Source organism: Zonotrichia albicollis, chromosome 5, assembly GCF_047830755.1.
Source record: "Zonotrichia albicollis isolate bZonAlb1 chromosome 5, bZonAlb1.hap1, whole genome shotgun sequence".
Classification (NCBI taxonomy): domain Eukaryota; kingdom Metazoa; phylum Chordata; class Aves; order Passeriformes; family Passerellidae; genus Zonotrichia; species Zonotrichia albicollis.
Genome location: NC_133823.1, coordinates 56,398,050 through 56,410,348, shown reverse-complemented (window position 1 = coordinate 56,410,348; position 12,299 = coordinate 56,398,050). Strand labels below are relative to the sequence as shown.

Genomic DNA, 12,299 nt, shown 5'->3' with positions numbered 1-12,299 from the left:
TGGCGGCCGTTGGCCGTGAACGCTCGCGGAGCGTCGCCATTTCTACACAATCACAGAACGGAACGCGTTGGGGTAGAGCTCTGAGGTCTTTCAGTCCAAGCCATGAGCGAACACTGCCGTGTCAGCTGGACCATGGCACTGAGTGCCACGTCCAGTCATTTCTTGAACACTCCTAGGGATGGTGAGTTTACCATCTCCCTGGACGGCCCACTCACCTTTCTGTGAAGACTCACTCTGTCTAATCGCCTTTTCTGTGAGAAATTCGTCCTAACGCCAGCCTTAAGGTGGCGCACTATGTTTCCCTGGTCCTGTGTCGGGTTGCCTGTGAGCAGATGCCGACCCCATCTGGCTATAGCCTCCTTCCAGGTAGTTGAGTGATAAGGTCCCCCTGAACCTCCTGCAGGCTTTACATCCCCAACTCCCGCGGCTGCTCCTCATGGGATTTGTGCTCCGAACCCTTCAGGGCGGGCTGGGAGGGAGAGGGATGGGCTGGGGCCGTGCGGGGCTGCGGTGGCCCTGCGGCTGTTCCAAAGCCCATTCCCGGTACCAGCCCGCCTGCGGCTGAGGGCCTCCAGAATTACGTTCGCTAAAAGATTTAAATGCGCCCGACAAACCCGCCCGGAGCCGCTCTCTAAAGTCCTCTCCAGACGTGAGCACCAGGGAAAGTAAATACAGACGGGTTCCGTAAACTGAAGCATGTGCGGCAGCGACCTGAGAGAGCTCAGCCGCTGTGTAAGTTATGGAAGCTCATTGACATACGGAGGCAATACCCATTTGTGCTCCTTCCACGCTGAATCCCTTTCTAGTGGAAATTCCCCCCAAGTTTGCAAGCGCTTGTTGTGAACCTAATGCTTTCCCAGAAATCCTTTAACTTGAGAAGAGTAATAAGTCTCATTATCTCACTATCTCATTAAAAGCAGGAAAAATAGCTCAAGGCCCAGAGCTGCGTTACTGTTACGGAACGTGCGGTGAGCATTTAATGACACAATTAGCGAAACAAGGCCGGGGGTCATTAGCTGAGGGGAAGCATTCTGAGCATCCATCAATTACAGAGTTACACACAACATGCAAAGAAGTGAACACGAGCCGTGGACAGCAGGAACTTACAGTGTTTGATGTCCATATATGTTTGGGCTTTAAGAAAAAAAAGTGCCTAATAGACCTCAAGGGATGACAGCTATTTAGTAAGGACAGGTGACAAACCATCAAATGACAATAGGTAAAACAGGCAGGAGCTGGCTTGAAGAAGGGTCATTTTTGTGTAAGGAAAAAAAAGAAATAAAGAAAAAAAAAGAAAAAAGAAAAACACTAGGGGTCAGTCTTGTTCTAGATCTGAATCTTTCTAGTGTTTTACTTAAGAGGCAGATTTTAATCAACCAAATAATTGGAATTATTTTCTCCCTACAATGGCGTCAAGGATTATGGGATATATATGAGCTGTATGTGAAGAATGGAGGGCAGCAGCTGGAGACAAAGTATCTTCTTTTATAGACTAAAATAAATTCTAAAATAATTTAAATATGTGGCAGAGGTTTTTTTACCCCCTGACATAGTATTCTACCATGCATTTGTGTATGTTTAAAAAATATACCTCCATTTTAAAGGTGAGTTTTATATTTTTTATTAACTTCTAAAATATACAGATCAAGCCTAATCACCTTCTGCTCCTAGAGAGTAAGAAATTGATTCTATATGTACAAATACAATAGCAATATAGAATCTTACATGTTAACATTTTTTCTAAAAGTTTTCATTTTATGTTGGAGAAATAATCCCTGTACAAAACCGCTATAATCAACTGCAAATCATCAATGACTTGAACTTTTTTTAAGGTTAAATTTTGTGGGGAAATACAATTTGTAACAATCTTTCTGTTTAATCTATTTTTACTAGATAATTACCTTCATATAGCTTTTTTTCTGCAATGGAACTCCTCTCTGTGCACAAGATGCAAAGAAGAAGATGAGCAGACAAACCTTTGTGATTCTTGTGGCATTAAAAACACAGGACAGTTATTTTAAGTGAAATCATAAAGCAAACTGAATTATTTTTGATTCACATGTTTAGCATCCCAGTTGTGCCTACCTGCATTTCAGGTCTACAGAAGAAGACTTTCCCTGGAGAATACCTCATAGTCCCTTACCATGGATTTCATCTAGGATGTGTGAGATTTGTTTTGTACAGGCTGCTTTAAATATTTCTGCTAGGCTTTGCATTTACAGGTAGAAATAGAAAATTCTCAGTACAATTGATATTTCATATGTAGGTAAATAGCATGCTGAAGCAGGATCACAAATACTTGTCATGTTTCTGTGGTACAGATACCTTGTTCAACAGATAGAAATGTTGCCATCATAATTTTTACTAAAGCTTACTTTAATGCAGCCTTGACTGTACTGATCAGCTTTAATGAGTCCCAACCTGCCTCACCTGAGGCCTGGAGCCACAGCCTTTGCCTGTGGGCCCAGGAATCCATTCCAGCTCTTCCCTGCACCTTCAGTTCCTTGCTGAGCTGCCTGTGGGGCTCACTGAGGACCAGCTGCTCCCTGAGGGGTAGGTATGATGACTGCCCAGGAGGGCAAGGATGTAATGAAGCCCCAAAGGTTATAGCCAGTGGGATTCCACAGTTCTATCCAGAAAAGAATGATGAAATTCTGAACCTTGAATGGTGCTCTGAGCCCTAGAGGGTAATGCACTCTATTAATTCCAGCTTTTTTCCTTATCCTTTGAAGTACTGACCTTATCTGCCATGATCTAATTCTCATAACTCACTGTTCTAGATCCTTTCTCTTTCCTTTGTTGGTCCTGTTATGTGAGCAAATACAGTGCCACAGGGTAAGCCAAACTTGCTGCATGCCAATTACTTTGTGGTAATATTAAATGTAGGTCACTGGATAAAAAATGGAAGTAGCAAAAAATGGAAGTTGAGGCTGTCCTGTTAGATATCCAAGGGCTTTTATAGCTGATGTGTCTAGTTGGTTCCAGTTTCCATATTTAAAACATAAACATAATAATGTTTCATCCATAATTAAGCCATCAATATGCAACAGAGTTTGAGCTTATATCCACCACATTGCTCCAAAACTTGTATATATGTAAGTCAGCTATAAAATTGTATATATATTTTTGAATGGTTAATGTTTTCAGTCAAAGAGGAAATCAGTAGTTCTTCTGCTGTGTCTGTTTTATGAGGTGGGGAGAAATGAAAAATATAAAGTAGTTATATATAATATTTTTATATGTAATTATGTATAATATGGGTAATTACCCAAGATGTATCAGTGGCAGCACTTTATATTTGTTATTTTTCTTGTACTTAATCCCAAAACAAGTTTTATTGGAAATGGATTAGTGAATTAGGTGAACAGCATAACTTTTATGAATCTTCTGACTGTTATTTTTATCCTTATTTCCCTTTTTTTCTGCTTGTCAAAAAAAGAGAAAATGGTTCCTGGATTCTCTGTTCTGGGATCACAAAGCTACTCTAGGACCAAAGTGAATGTAAGTGGAGATCAAAAATGAGGATAGGGATTTAGGAATTGAGTTAGAATCTCGGGGCTGTATCTTCCTTTACTTACACACTAAGTTGAGATTTTATGTCAGTTTTAGTACTACAGCTTTTTCATTTGAAACATGGAATCACAGGAAGGTTTGGGTTGGCAGGGACCTTGAAGATCATCTAATTCCTGCTGCCCCCTCAGCGCAGGCAGGGGCAGGGATGCCACCACTATCTCAGGGTGCCCAGGATCCCCTGCTGCCAGCCGTGACATAACATGACACTTAATGACTAAAGCTTGTTCTACCATTTTCAGAGGCAAACTTTGTTGGACTGCAAAACAGCAGTAGAATGTAATCCAGGGAATCAGTTTAACTTTGCTGTTGTATATTTAAAAAAAAAAATCTCGCTGAGCACTGATGTTCAGACAAAGAGTGAAAGAATTGGGCTGTATTGATTGTGTTTTAGGAAAGCTGTCTGCAATGTGTTAAACAAAGGTGCAAACTTCTGTATTAAACATTTGCAACAGAAATATGGGTTTTTAATGTCTTGGAATTTCAGAGTATGGCTCTTTTAATAGTAACTAGTAGCTAGTCAGGAGATTGCAGAAGTTATGTGGTCTGAGTGTTCAACAAGCAGGAGGTAAAAATGGAAGGCTTATAGTCTTTTGCTCATGTATGTTTTTGGTTTTTTTATGGAAAGGAAATTAGTTCATATATCTGAACAGCAAAGCTACAAACCTGTGTACAGTAATCAAAGACGTATAAAAACTGTGCTGACATGACCACCTTCTCTCACAATTTTTTTTACCAAAATTAATGCAGCAGTAATAATTCAAGCAGAAGAATTTTCTGTTAGATTTTTTGATTTTTATTTTAAAATGTTTTTGTCATCTACTGCCCCAAGTTCAGATACGTTCTGTAATTTAATTGTGTTCCATGTGATTCTCACAAAATCTATATTTGTGTCATACACATTTAGATTAGGCTTTGTGACATCCTTATTTTGTCATCTTATGACATTTATCTCATAGATGATTCCTAGATCAGTTACAAGGAAAAAAAAGCTAAATGCTCATTGGAACATTTTGGCATTATCTGCTGAAATTCTGTTCTTGATACTAAGTTGGGTTTTTTGAGTAATGAAACTAATGGACCTGAGTCATCTGTGAATTTATTTTCTGTTGTTGCATTTTCTGGTGCATGAGATTTGACTGAAACTTTTCCAGGGTTGGAAGTATTGTCTGAGAAGTCTGGACTGAGAATACTTCATCAGTGACAAATTGTGTTCTGCTAAAACATCATCTTGTACCAAAGTCTCAAATTCTTTCCTTCTACTGCCCCAAAATTCATAAACAGCCTGCTTGAAGATATCTCAGTAGTTTATTCCTTTTCCAATGTATCTGAAGATCTGTTCTTCTGTGTTCTGCTATGCCCATACAGGTGTCTCAAGTCTCTATCCACCCCTGCATTCAGGTCCAGTGTTTAATAGAACAACCATAAATGTTATTGTCCACCTGTGTGACAACACAGGTAACTTCTTGTCAGTACTTGTAAAACCTATTGTAATTTTCTTAGTTTGCTTTCTATTTTCACTTAGTTTGTTCTGTTTTTTTCTGAGGAAACAATGTGTTAGAACTTTGCTCTAGCCCTTGCTCTTCTCTTGATTGTCCTAATAAGCTTGTCAATTTAATCAAAATCTTACATATAATTAAATTCCTAGGCTTTTTCTCAAATTGATGACCAGATAGATAAGGTACTACAAAATATTAACTGAGTTAAACTTATGTGTGAGTACATGTCTTAGCAGATATCAGACAATTAGCAGTGGCATGTCCCTATGTCCTAGTCACAGAAGAAGTTCCAGCAGCATCTTGAACACTAGTGCCAGTGAACAAAGAAACTGTATTTTGTCATTCCTTTGTGCAAGGATCTCTTTCTCACCTTTTCTTATTCATGTTCTTTCTGGGCTAATCATCATTTGTCTGCTTAGCATGTCTCAGCAACTGTGATCATTTTCATTTAGACATTGCATTTCTCAGTCTTCATTTCCTCTCATTCCTGGAGTGCAGACTTTCAGCCTCTGGAGATTTAGAATCTCTCCTTTTCTCCTGGCAATCAAGGGTTTGGTTTCCCTGTCCCAAGTTCTTATCTTCTTACATCTTTACAGTGTTCCTTCTCCCCACTGCCTTGTAGGTGTTCTTCTTCCCTGATCTTTTCCATTTAGGAGTGTTATTCTTAACAGTTCTTTGTCTCTCTTTGCCCTCACCAAGTTTTTTCTGTTTTCCTTCTGCCCTACCGTTAACTGACACCTGATAATCTTCCTCCTCAATTCTGATAGTCCTCAGGAAGCTCTTTTTTTAAACCCACCATTAGCAAAGTGGAAGCTTCTCACCCAAGAAGGATGGCAAGAACTGGCAGGAGATGAGACTGGAAAGCTGCCTGCCTTTCCAGGTAGGGGCAGCAGGGCAGAAGCAGCCTCATGACCCCTCTGGGTAGCTGCAAGTCAGCAGGGCCTGAGTGGAGCCCTTGGCATTTCCATGGGGTCTCTTGCACTGCCTGCAGTGACACATCAGAGGGGTGTTGGGCAGCTCCTGGTTTCCCTCATCTGTTCTTTCTCCCTTTTCCTCTTTTCTACCTCTCTTCACTCTACTTGGCCTTCTCCTACTTCTTCTCTTCTAGACTTGTTTAAACGTGTTCACCAACAGTTTTCTTCTTGTATAACACTTCACTGAAGCATTCTCTTTAAAAATCCCATTATCTTAATAGCTTGCCTTTCTTGTGTGTATTTTTCTGCCTTTTCTGTCCCTTTATTTATTTTACATGTCCAAACCTGATCTCTTTGAAACAATGCACAATAAAAAAAAAGGAAGAAAGAAAGAAAGACCTGTAATACTGTCAGTTTTCTTCAGGCACCTTTCCAGTGCATTTAGTATAAGTGAAGGGAACGGAATCTCCTTGGGTAAGGTAGGACACAGCTCCTGGGCTCTGCTGTGCTCGTGGGCCCCTTGGCGCCCATTCTGCTTTCAGCACAGCTGCAAAAGCTAAGCAAAGGTTTTCTTCATCACCTCTGGGCTCATCCTGGTTTAGAGAGGATTGCCAAAATAACAGAGCGTGTGAAATGTGCCAACACTCTCTTCTCAGACGACCGCTTCAGTCCTTTGACACTTAACAAGGCAGCATGATCTGATCTTCAGGCACTCTGTCCTACAACAGATCCCCAGCAGTGTCTGTGCTACTGTCTCTAGGCTGGCTCAGCGTCTCCAGCGGGGAATTTGTAGCACCCAGCCGCTGGCGTCTTCTCCTGGCGGAAGCTCAACCATTTGAAGAGAAGGGGAGGGAAAAAAATATCCCAATCAGGACGCTTGCACATGCTGTTCTCGGCTCGCTCGCCTGGGTGTTCTGCTGAAGGACTGGGACATCTGCAGAGCAGGGGGAGCGGCGGGGCCGGAGCGTGCCCTGCTCGGGGCTGGAGTTCCTGCAGCGCCGGGGGCTGTGGGTGCGCTCAGCCTGGGGGGCGAGCAGCGGGGCCGGGATCGCGCTCCCCGCAGCGCACGCTCACAGACGTGATTAAAATTCAAGCCTAATGGCCTCTGGCATAAACAACATTCATCTGCCCGGGACTTGCAATGAATCTAAAGCCGCTCGCAGCAGCTCGGCAGAGGAATGCAATCGGGAAATGCACGTGAAAATGTGCAAGAAGATTGCCCAGCTCACTAAGGTAAGTCTCGCTGTTGCAGTTTTTCCAGGGAGGTGAGGCTGCCCTGTCCGGGGGTGTCAGGGAATTGTCTCCTCTGGTCCCCCTGTGTGAGAGGAGGGAAGGGAAGTGGCTCCTCTCTTGTTAGGCTGTTGCCAGAACATCGCTGTGCACAAACTTCCCTGCGCACAGTTCCCCGGGGGGCTGCAGCCCATCCTTAGGGTGCCTTTGTGGCAGCCCATGGACGCCTCGCACTGACCTGCTCTAATTAGTGCGACCATAGCGGGAAGAGCTCCAGCTCCGCGAAGACGCGGGGCTTATCTGGGAGCTGTTGAGACGGATTGACAGTATCCGCTTTGCTTCTAGAATTACGAAGACTGCAAGTAATTTGAGTTTTCTACGTTCTCAAGTAATATTGTTGCAAAGCTGCAGCCAACGCCTGGTGCTACAGTACAATGGTACTCTGACTCGCGGCTAATTGTTCCTGATGTGCGTAAAAAGAGCTACTTTAAATGACGTTTGTAAAAGGAGTTGGAGAAGAGACAGGACTAAATTACGTCGTTTATTGTACTTAAAACTTATAGTCAATACTGAACTATTCGATATTTTCCACACCGTGATAAGAAGTAAGAGAAAGTATGTAGGAAATGGCAGTTATCCATTAACCTATTCTTATGCTGCGTCTTTGTCAGTGAGGAAAACCTATTTACTACCCTTGTTTACTAATGCAGCTTTTACATGGTCTGTAACCTCGCTGCAATTGATAGAAACTTATTAGCAATAAAAAAACCATTGAAAAAACAGGTAAAAGAATAAGTCATTTAGATGTTCAGGTTAGAATGGCTTACTAGTTGCAGTGCTATCATTCTCATGATAACTGTACATGATAATGTACATCATGTGCATCATGTTAATACATAAACAAGAGCTACCTCTAATTACATATACTTCCTATATAATACCTTCTGTACTATACCAATACTTACTTTACAGGTTCTTTGATTGTATGTTTTAATAGAATTTGTGCACAATATAATCCTTACTTTTGCCCACACATTGCATAATTTTATTGCAGTAATTTTTTCAGATGTCTTTTGTTAAATTTCTACTTTTAAAGTGTGTGTGTGTTGATTTCCTTAGTTTTGATAGAATTTCCCCTCTGGATGCTTTTCGGTTATCTGAAATAAAGATAATTTATACCTGAAGCTCAAAAAATACTTCTGGAAAGCAAATTATTTTGGTTTGGAATGTGGCTTTTAAGAAGCAATTTTCACTGCAATAACACTACACTAACAGAGAATTCATGGCACAACTGGAATTTAAATTACATGCTTTCCCTTCTGAATTCTGTGTAGACTAATGCAGTACCAACAGCAGGCGTATAAGAAGCAAAATTTGACACCAGATCAACTGAAAAATGGCTATACGGGAAATTTGTTATAGCAATTTTTGGCCTAGGAATTTTGAGAGCTCCCATTTAAAGCACTGTTTTCTTTGTTATATTACAGTCTGAATGATTATAATAAAATCCCTTCTAAATTTAAATGACCCATAGTACTTTCCTTTTTGTTTCCAACCCAGTATGCAATACTGCTGTGTGTTGCTGCACAGCTGCAACTTCCTGTCTCAGTGACTGTACATATTCACTGATGAGGAGATAATGATCTCATTATTCATCTACTCAGTGTTGTGCCAGGTGAGATGAATACAAAATATGTAAATTAGGAATAAGATCTATATCTTGACTTCCTTTCTCTTTGTTACATAGTCACTAGGGGCCCCCTCGTACTCTCAAAGGCAAAGTACATGAAGGTGTAGAGGTAGAATATAGCAAGTTGTCATAACTTCAGTCATGCATTTTTTTGTTCTGCACATTTTTGGCTGTAGCCACAAAAAATACAAACCTTTAGTGATATTTTGCTTGCTTTGAGCCACAGATCACTATTTTTTTGTAGCTCACTGCTCTTGAAGTGGGTGTATATACATTGTATTTGATTGTAGCAGAATGCATGACTTTGTAGTAGTTATTAAGTAATACCAATAGTGACGTTCAAACTTCTCTGTCAGCCATTGGACTCATGGCATGCTGTTTCAGACTTTCCAGTTCATTGTACTTCTGTATCTGTTTAGCAATGATGTGGAGTTTAAGATGCATGGTGACTTTTTATAAGACTTGGGGTGTCACTCCCTGCTGCTTCAAGTTATGGATTTGTAACATCTACTGGCTATTAAGGGATTTTCATGTGCTTATGGTTTCTCAGCATAGTCCTTTTTAATTGAAATAGGATGAGAAATTCAAATGAGCTCTTGAAGAAGAGTGTTGAGGATCAGCTTTCATTAACAGAGGCAGTTTGGACAGGGCTGACAGGAACTAGCTACACTGCAGATATCCATGCTATTCAGGCTTCTTTGCAAACCTCTGCTCAAACCAAACCTCCTGTTCTGGACTGCAGTTCTGAAACCAAGCCCAATATCAATACCTAGAAAGGTGACAGTACCTGGTGATCACAGAGCTACCTAAGCCACAGAATAGTTTTGTTTCCTTCTTAGAAACAAATTCCTGGATACCAATGGAGGGGTATTTTTTAACGAGAGAAAACAATTATTCTCAAGTACTTTTTTCCCCTCAGGGATCATCTGACTGTCCATTGCAAATCTGGGAGCCTTGTTGTAAGAAACACATTTTAAATTGCAGTATTACTGGTCAAGTAGATTGTTACTGAAAAATAAAGTCAAGTAGCCTGGCAAAAAGTTTGTGTATGTATGGATACTGTCAGTTGTAACAGAGGAAGAGAGTGCTGATGCAAGGAAAAGTTAATTGCTGGTAAAATGCACTTGCAAACCCTTTTTTCCCTTTAGGGGAAAGAAATGTCAAAGGGAAGCAAGTGTGTTCCCCTTCCAGAAGCAGCAACGTAGGCAGATGTTCCTTAAAGACTCTGTGTGGAGCAGTTCAAAGTGTTACATGTTCTGACTGCCTTTCACCAGCAGTCACTAGGAGGTTCAGCCCCTCAGCTCAGTCAGCAGGGTAGAAAATATTACCATTATTTAATAAGCTTCAGTGGAAAATCAGCTAGAAAAGCAAAACCCTCTTTCCTTCATTGTTTAAGGGAGGGATGGCTGACTGCTGCGCTAATATGCTCATATTTAGTTCTGTTGGCTTCACTCTTCTGGGTAGAAATTTACTGAAGAATTAACAAGTGACCTGGCACGTGTGTGAGGGCATAAACTGTGTACACCACTGCAGTGTCTTGTAGCAGAGCCATATGTTAGATCTTTTAACCTTTCCTGCTTTATTTGCCATAAAGCTATCAGACATTTCTTGGTTTCAGATGTGAAATATGATCAAATTTTAATGGTTTATTCTGGAAGCCCCTAAGAGCTGGGTAACTCTAAAAGAGCTACCCACCTCTGTGGTCTACTCATATTCCTGTTGAAAAATGTGGCCTTTTTCACATAGTTTAAGTTTATTGACCTTGTTTGCTGCTCTCAGTAACCAGTGCTTGCAGAGGTTCAGCTGCTGTGCAGTTAGTTATTATGCTACCAGAGCTCTCCTGTGTCCTTGAGGCTTTTTGATCTCAACTCTCTAGGGATGTATTCAATATTCTACAAAAATGAAGGAAAATAGAATAGAATGAAAAGTAGGATCATGCTTTTGGAGTAACAGTATTTTTCCTTTGGGCAAGGAATATAAAAAATTATGTCCATGTAGGCAAATAGAGAGAATCTATTTATAAAACGGCTTAAATTATGTGCTAAGAAGACCAATGAAATCAGCCATCCTATCCGTAAGTACTCTCTAATGTATTTGTTTTCATTAATTTTTTGTACAATTTGTTACCAAAGCTAGCATTATTTTTGCTTATGAGCTGATAAGAATGTGCAGGCTGGTTTCTTAACTTGTCACTACTATGTTTCTCCTTACAGAAAGTTCCTCCCCAAAAAGGAACTGTATTATTAAATGCATGTGCAATGAAATAAAATTGTGTTGATCAGCTAGTCAAAAGCAGTATTAAACCCATACTTCTATTAGGAAAAACCAAGTATCTTATTTGGATAGCTAGAAACTGTTTAAATTCATTCAAGGGATAAGAATGACATCTATGTATGGAATTACTTCCTTACCTTAGAAATTTGGCACTAATTATATCAAGTTTGTAGAAAATCTGATGGTCTTATTAACTGACAACGCAAGACTCTTTTTTTTTTTTTAAAGTATCCATGCCATGTCCCTCATATCTTCCCCTTCAAGTTTTGTCTTTCTCCTTGACTTTTCCCCCTTGACTTTTACTCTTTATAATGGAGAGTACATAATGAATTCAAGTCTCTTTATCAATGAATACTGGTTAATGTTTATATACAACATGTTTTGGATATTATTAATATACAAATTACAGACAGTAGGAAATAAAATATCTAATGATCCATTAATTGCACAAAAGAAAGTTGCAAGCTTATAGCTTTTTCATGTTCTGTCTTTTTTTTTTTTGTGGTAATATTTACAAGTTCCTTTTTCAGTGACACTATAATAGTATCTGTCTCCTAATATTTCTTATAACCAGCCTGTACATGCAGTGTGATACAATTGTGACAATTATACCCAAATTAGAAGTCAGTGCCAAGTCAGTTGAAGACATTCTCATGTAAATATTCTGAGCTGTGTATTTTAGGCTTTTGAACACTCTACTGTTGAATATTGTATATAAAATACCTTTTTTTTCCATTAAGTATCATGTTTTTCCTGCCCCACCCCCTCAGCAATCACATCCTCATTAGTTAAAAGATTTTCTATGTTTTATTAAAACAGCTGTAACACCGAGGTAAAACTCCCTCTGTTGCCACCTCTACAGTCATATTTTAAACATGTTAAGTGTCTCACTGTTTTACCAAATTGTCTTTAGTCTGGTTCAAAAAACTACTTAACCTGTGTTTTTAAGTAGAAGCTGATAGACATATGAGTTTTGGATGGTTTTTTTTGGCTTGTGCTTAAAGCTGGAAGGAAATCTGTGAATGTATTTAGAGCAGTACCAAGTCTGAGTTAATTTATCCAACCCCCCCCCCCCCAGGGGGCACAATCACTCAAACTTCTCTATGCTGGCTCAAACTTGGC

At 40.1% G+C, this 12,299-nt stretch overlaps 1 protein-coding gene across 8 annotated transcripts in view; it reads left to right on the top strand.

The window, feature by feature from the left end:
* The first annotated feature begins 34 nt into the window (after positions 1-34).
* Positions 35-12,299, top strand: part of FAM184B (family with sequence similarity 184 member B) — a 43,975-nt gene continuing 31,710 nt past the window's right edge. The window contains exon 1 of one of the 8 annotated variants that reach the window (XM_074541803.1): positions 35-181. In XM_074541803.1, coding sequence (XP_074397904.1) covers positions 179-181 — 3 coding nt within the window. In that variant the 5' untranslated portion in view covers positions 35-178. Of the gene's footprint in view, positions 182-6,669; positions 7,217-12,299 lie in introns of those variants that run through there. The other 7 variants (XM_026792147.2, XM_026792148.2, XM_026792144.2 and 4 more) reach the window with 7 other exon arrangements.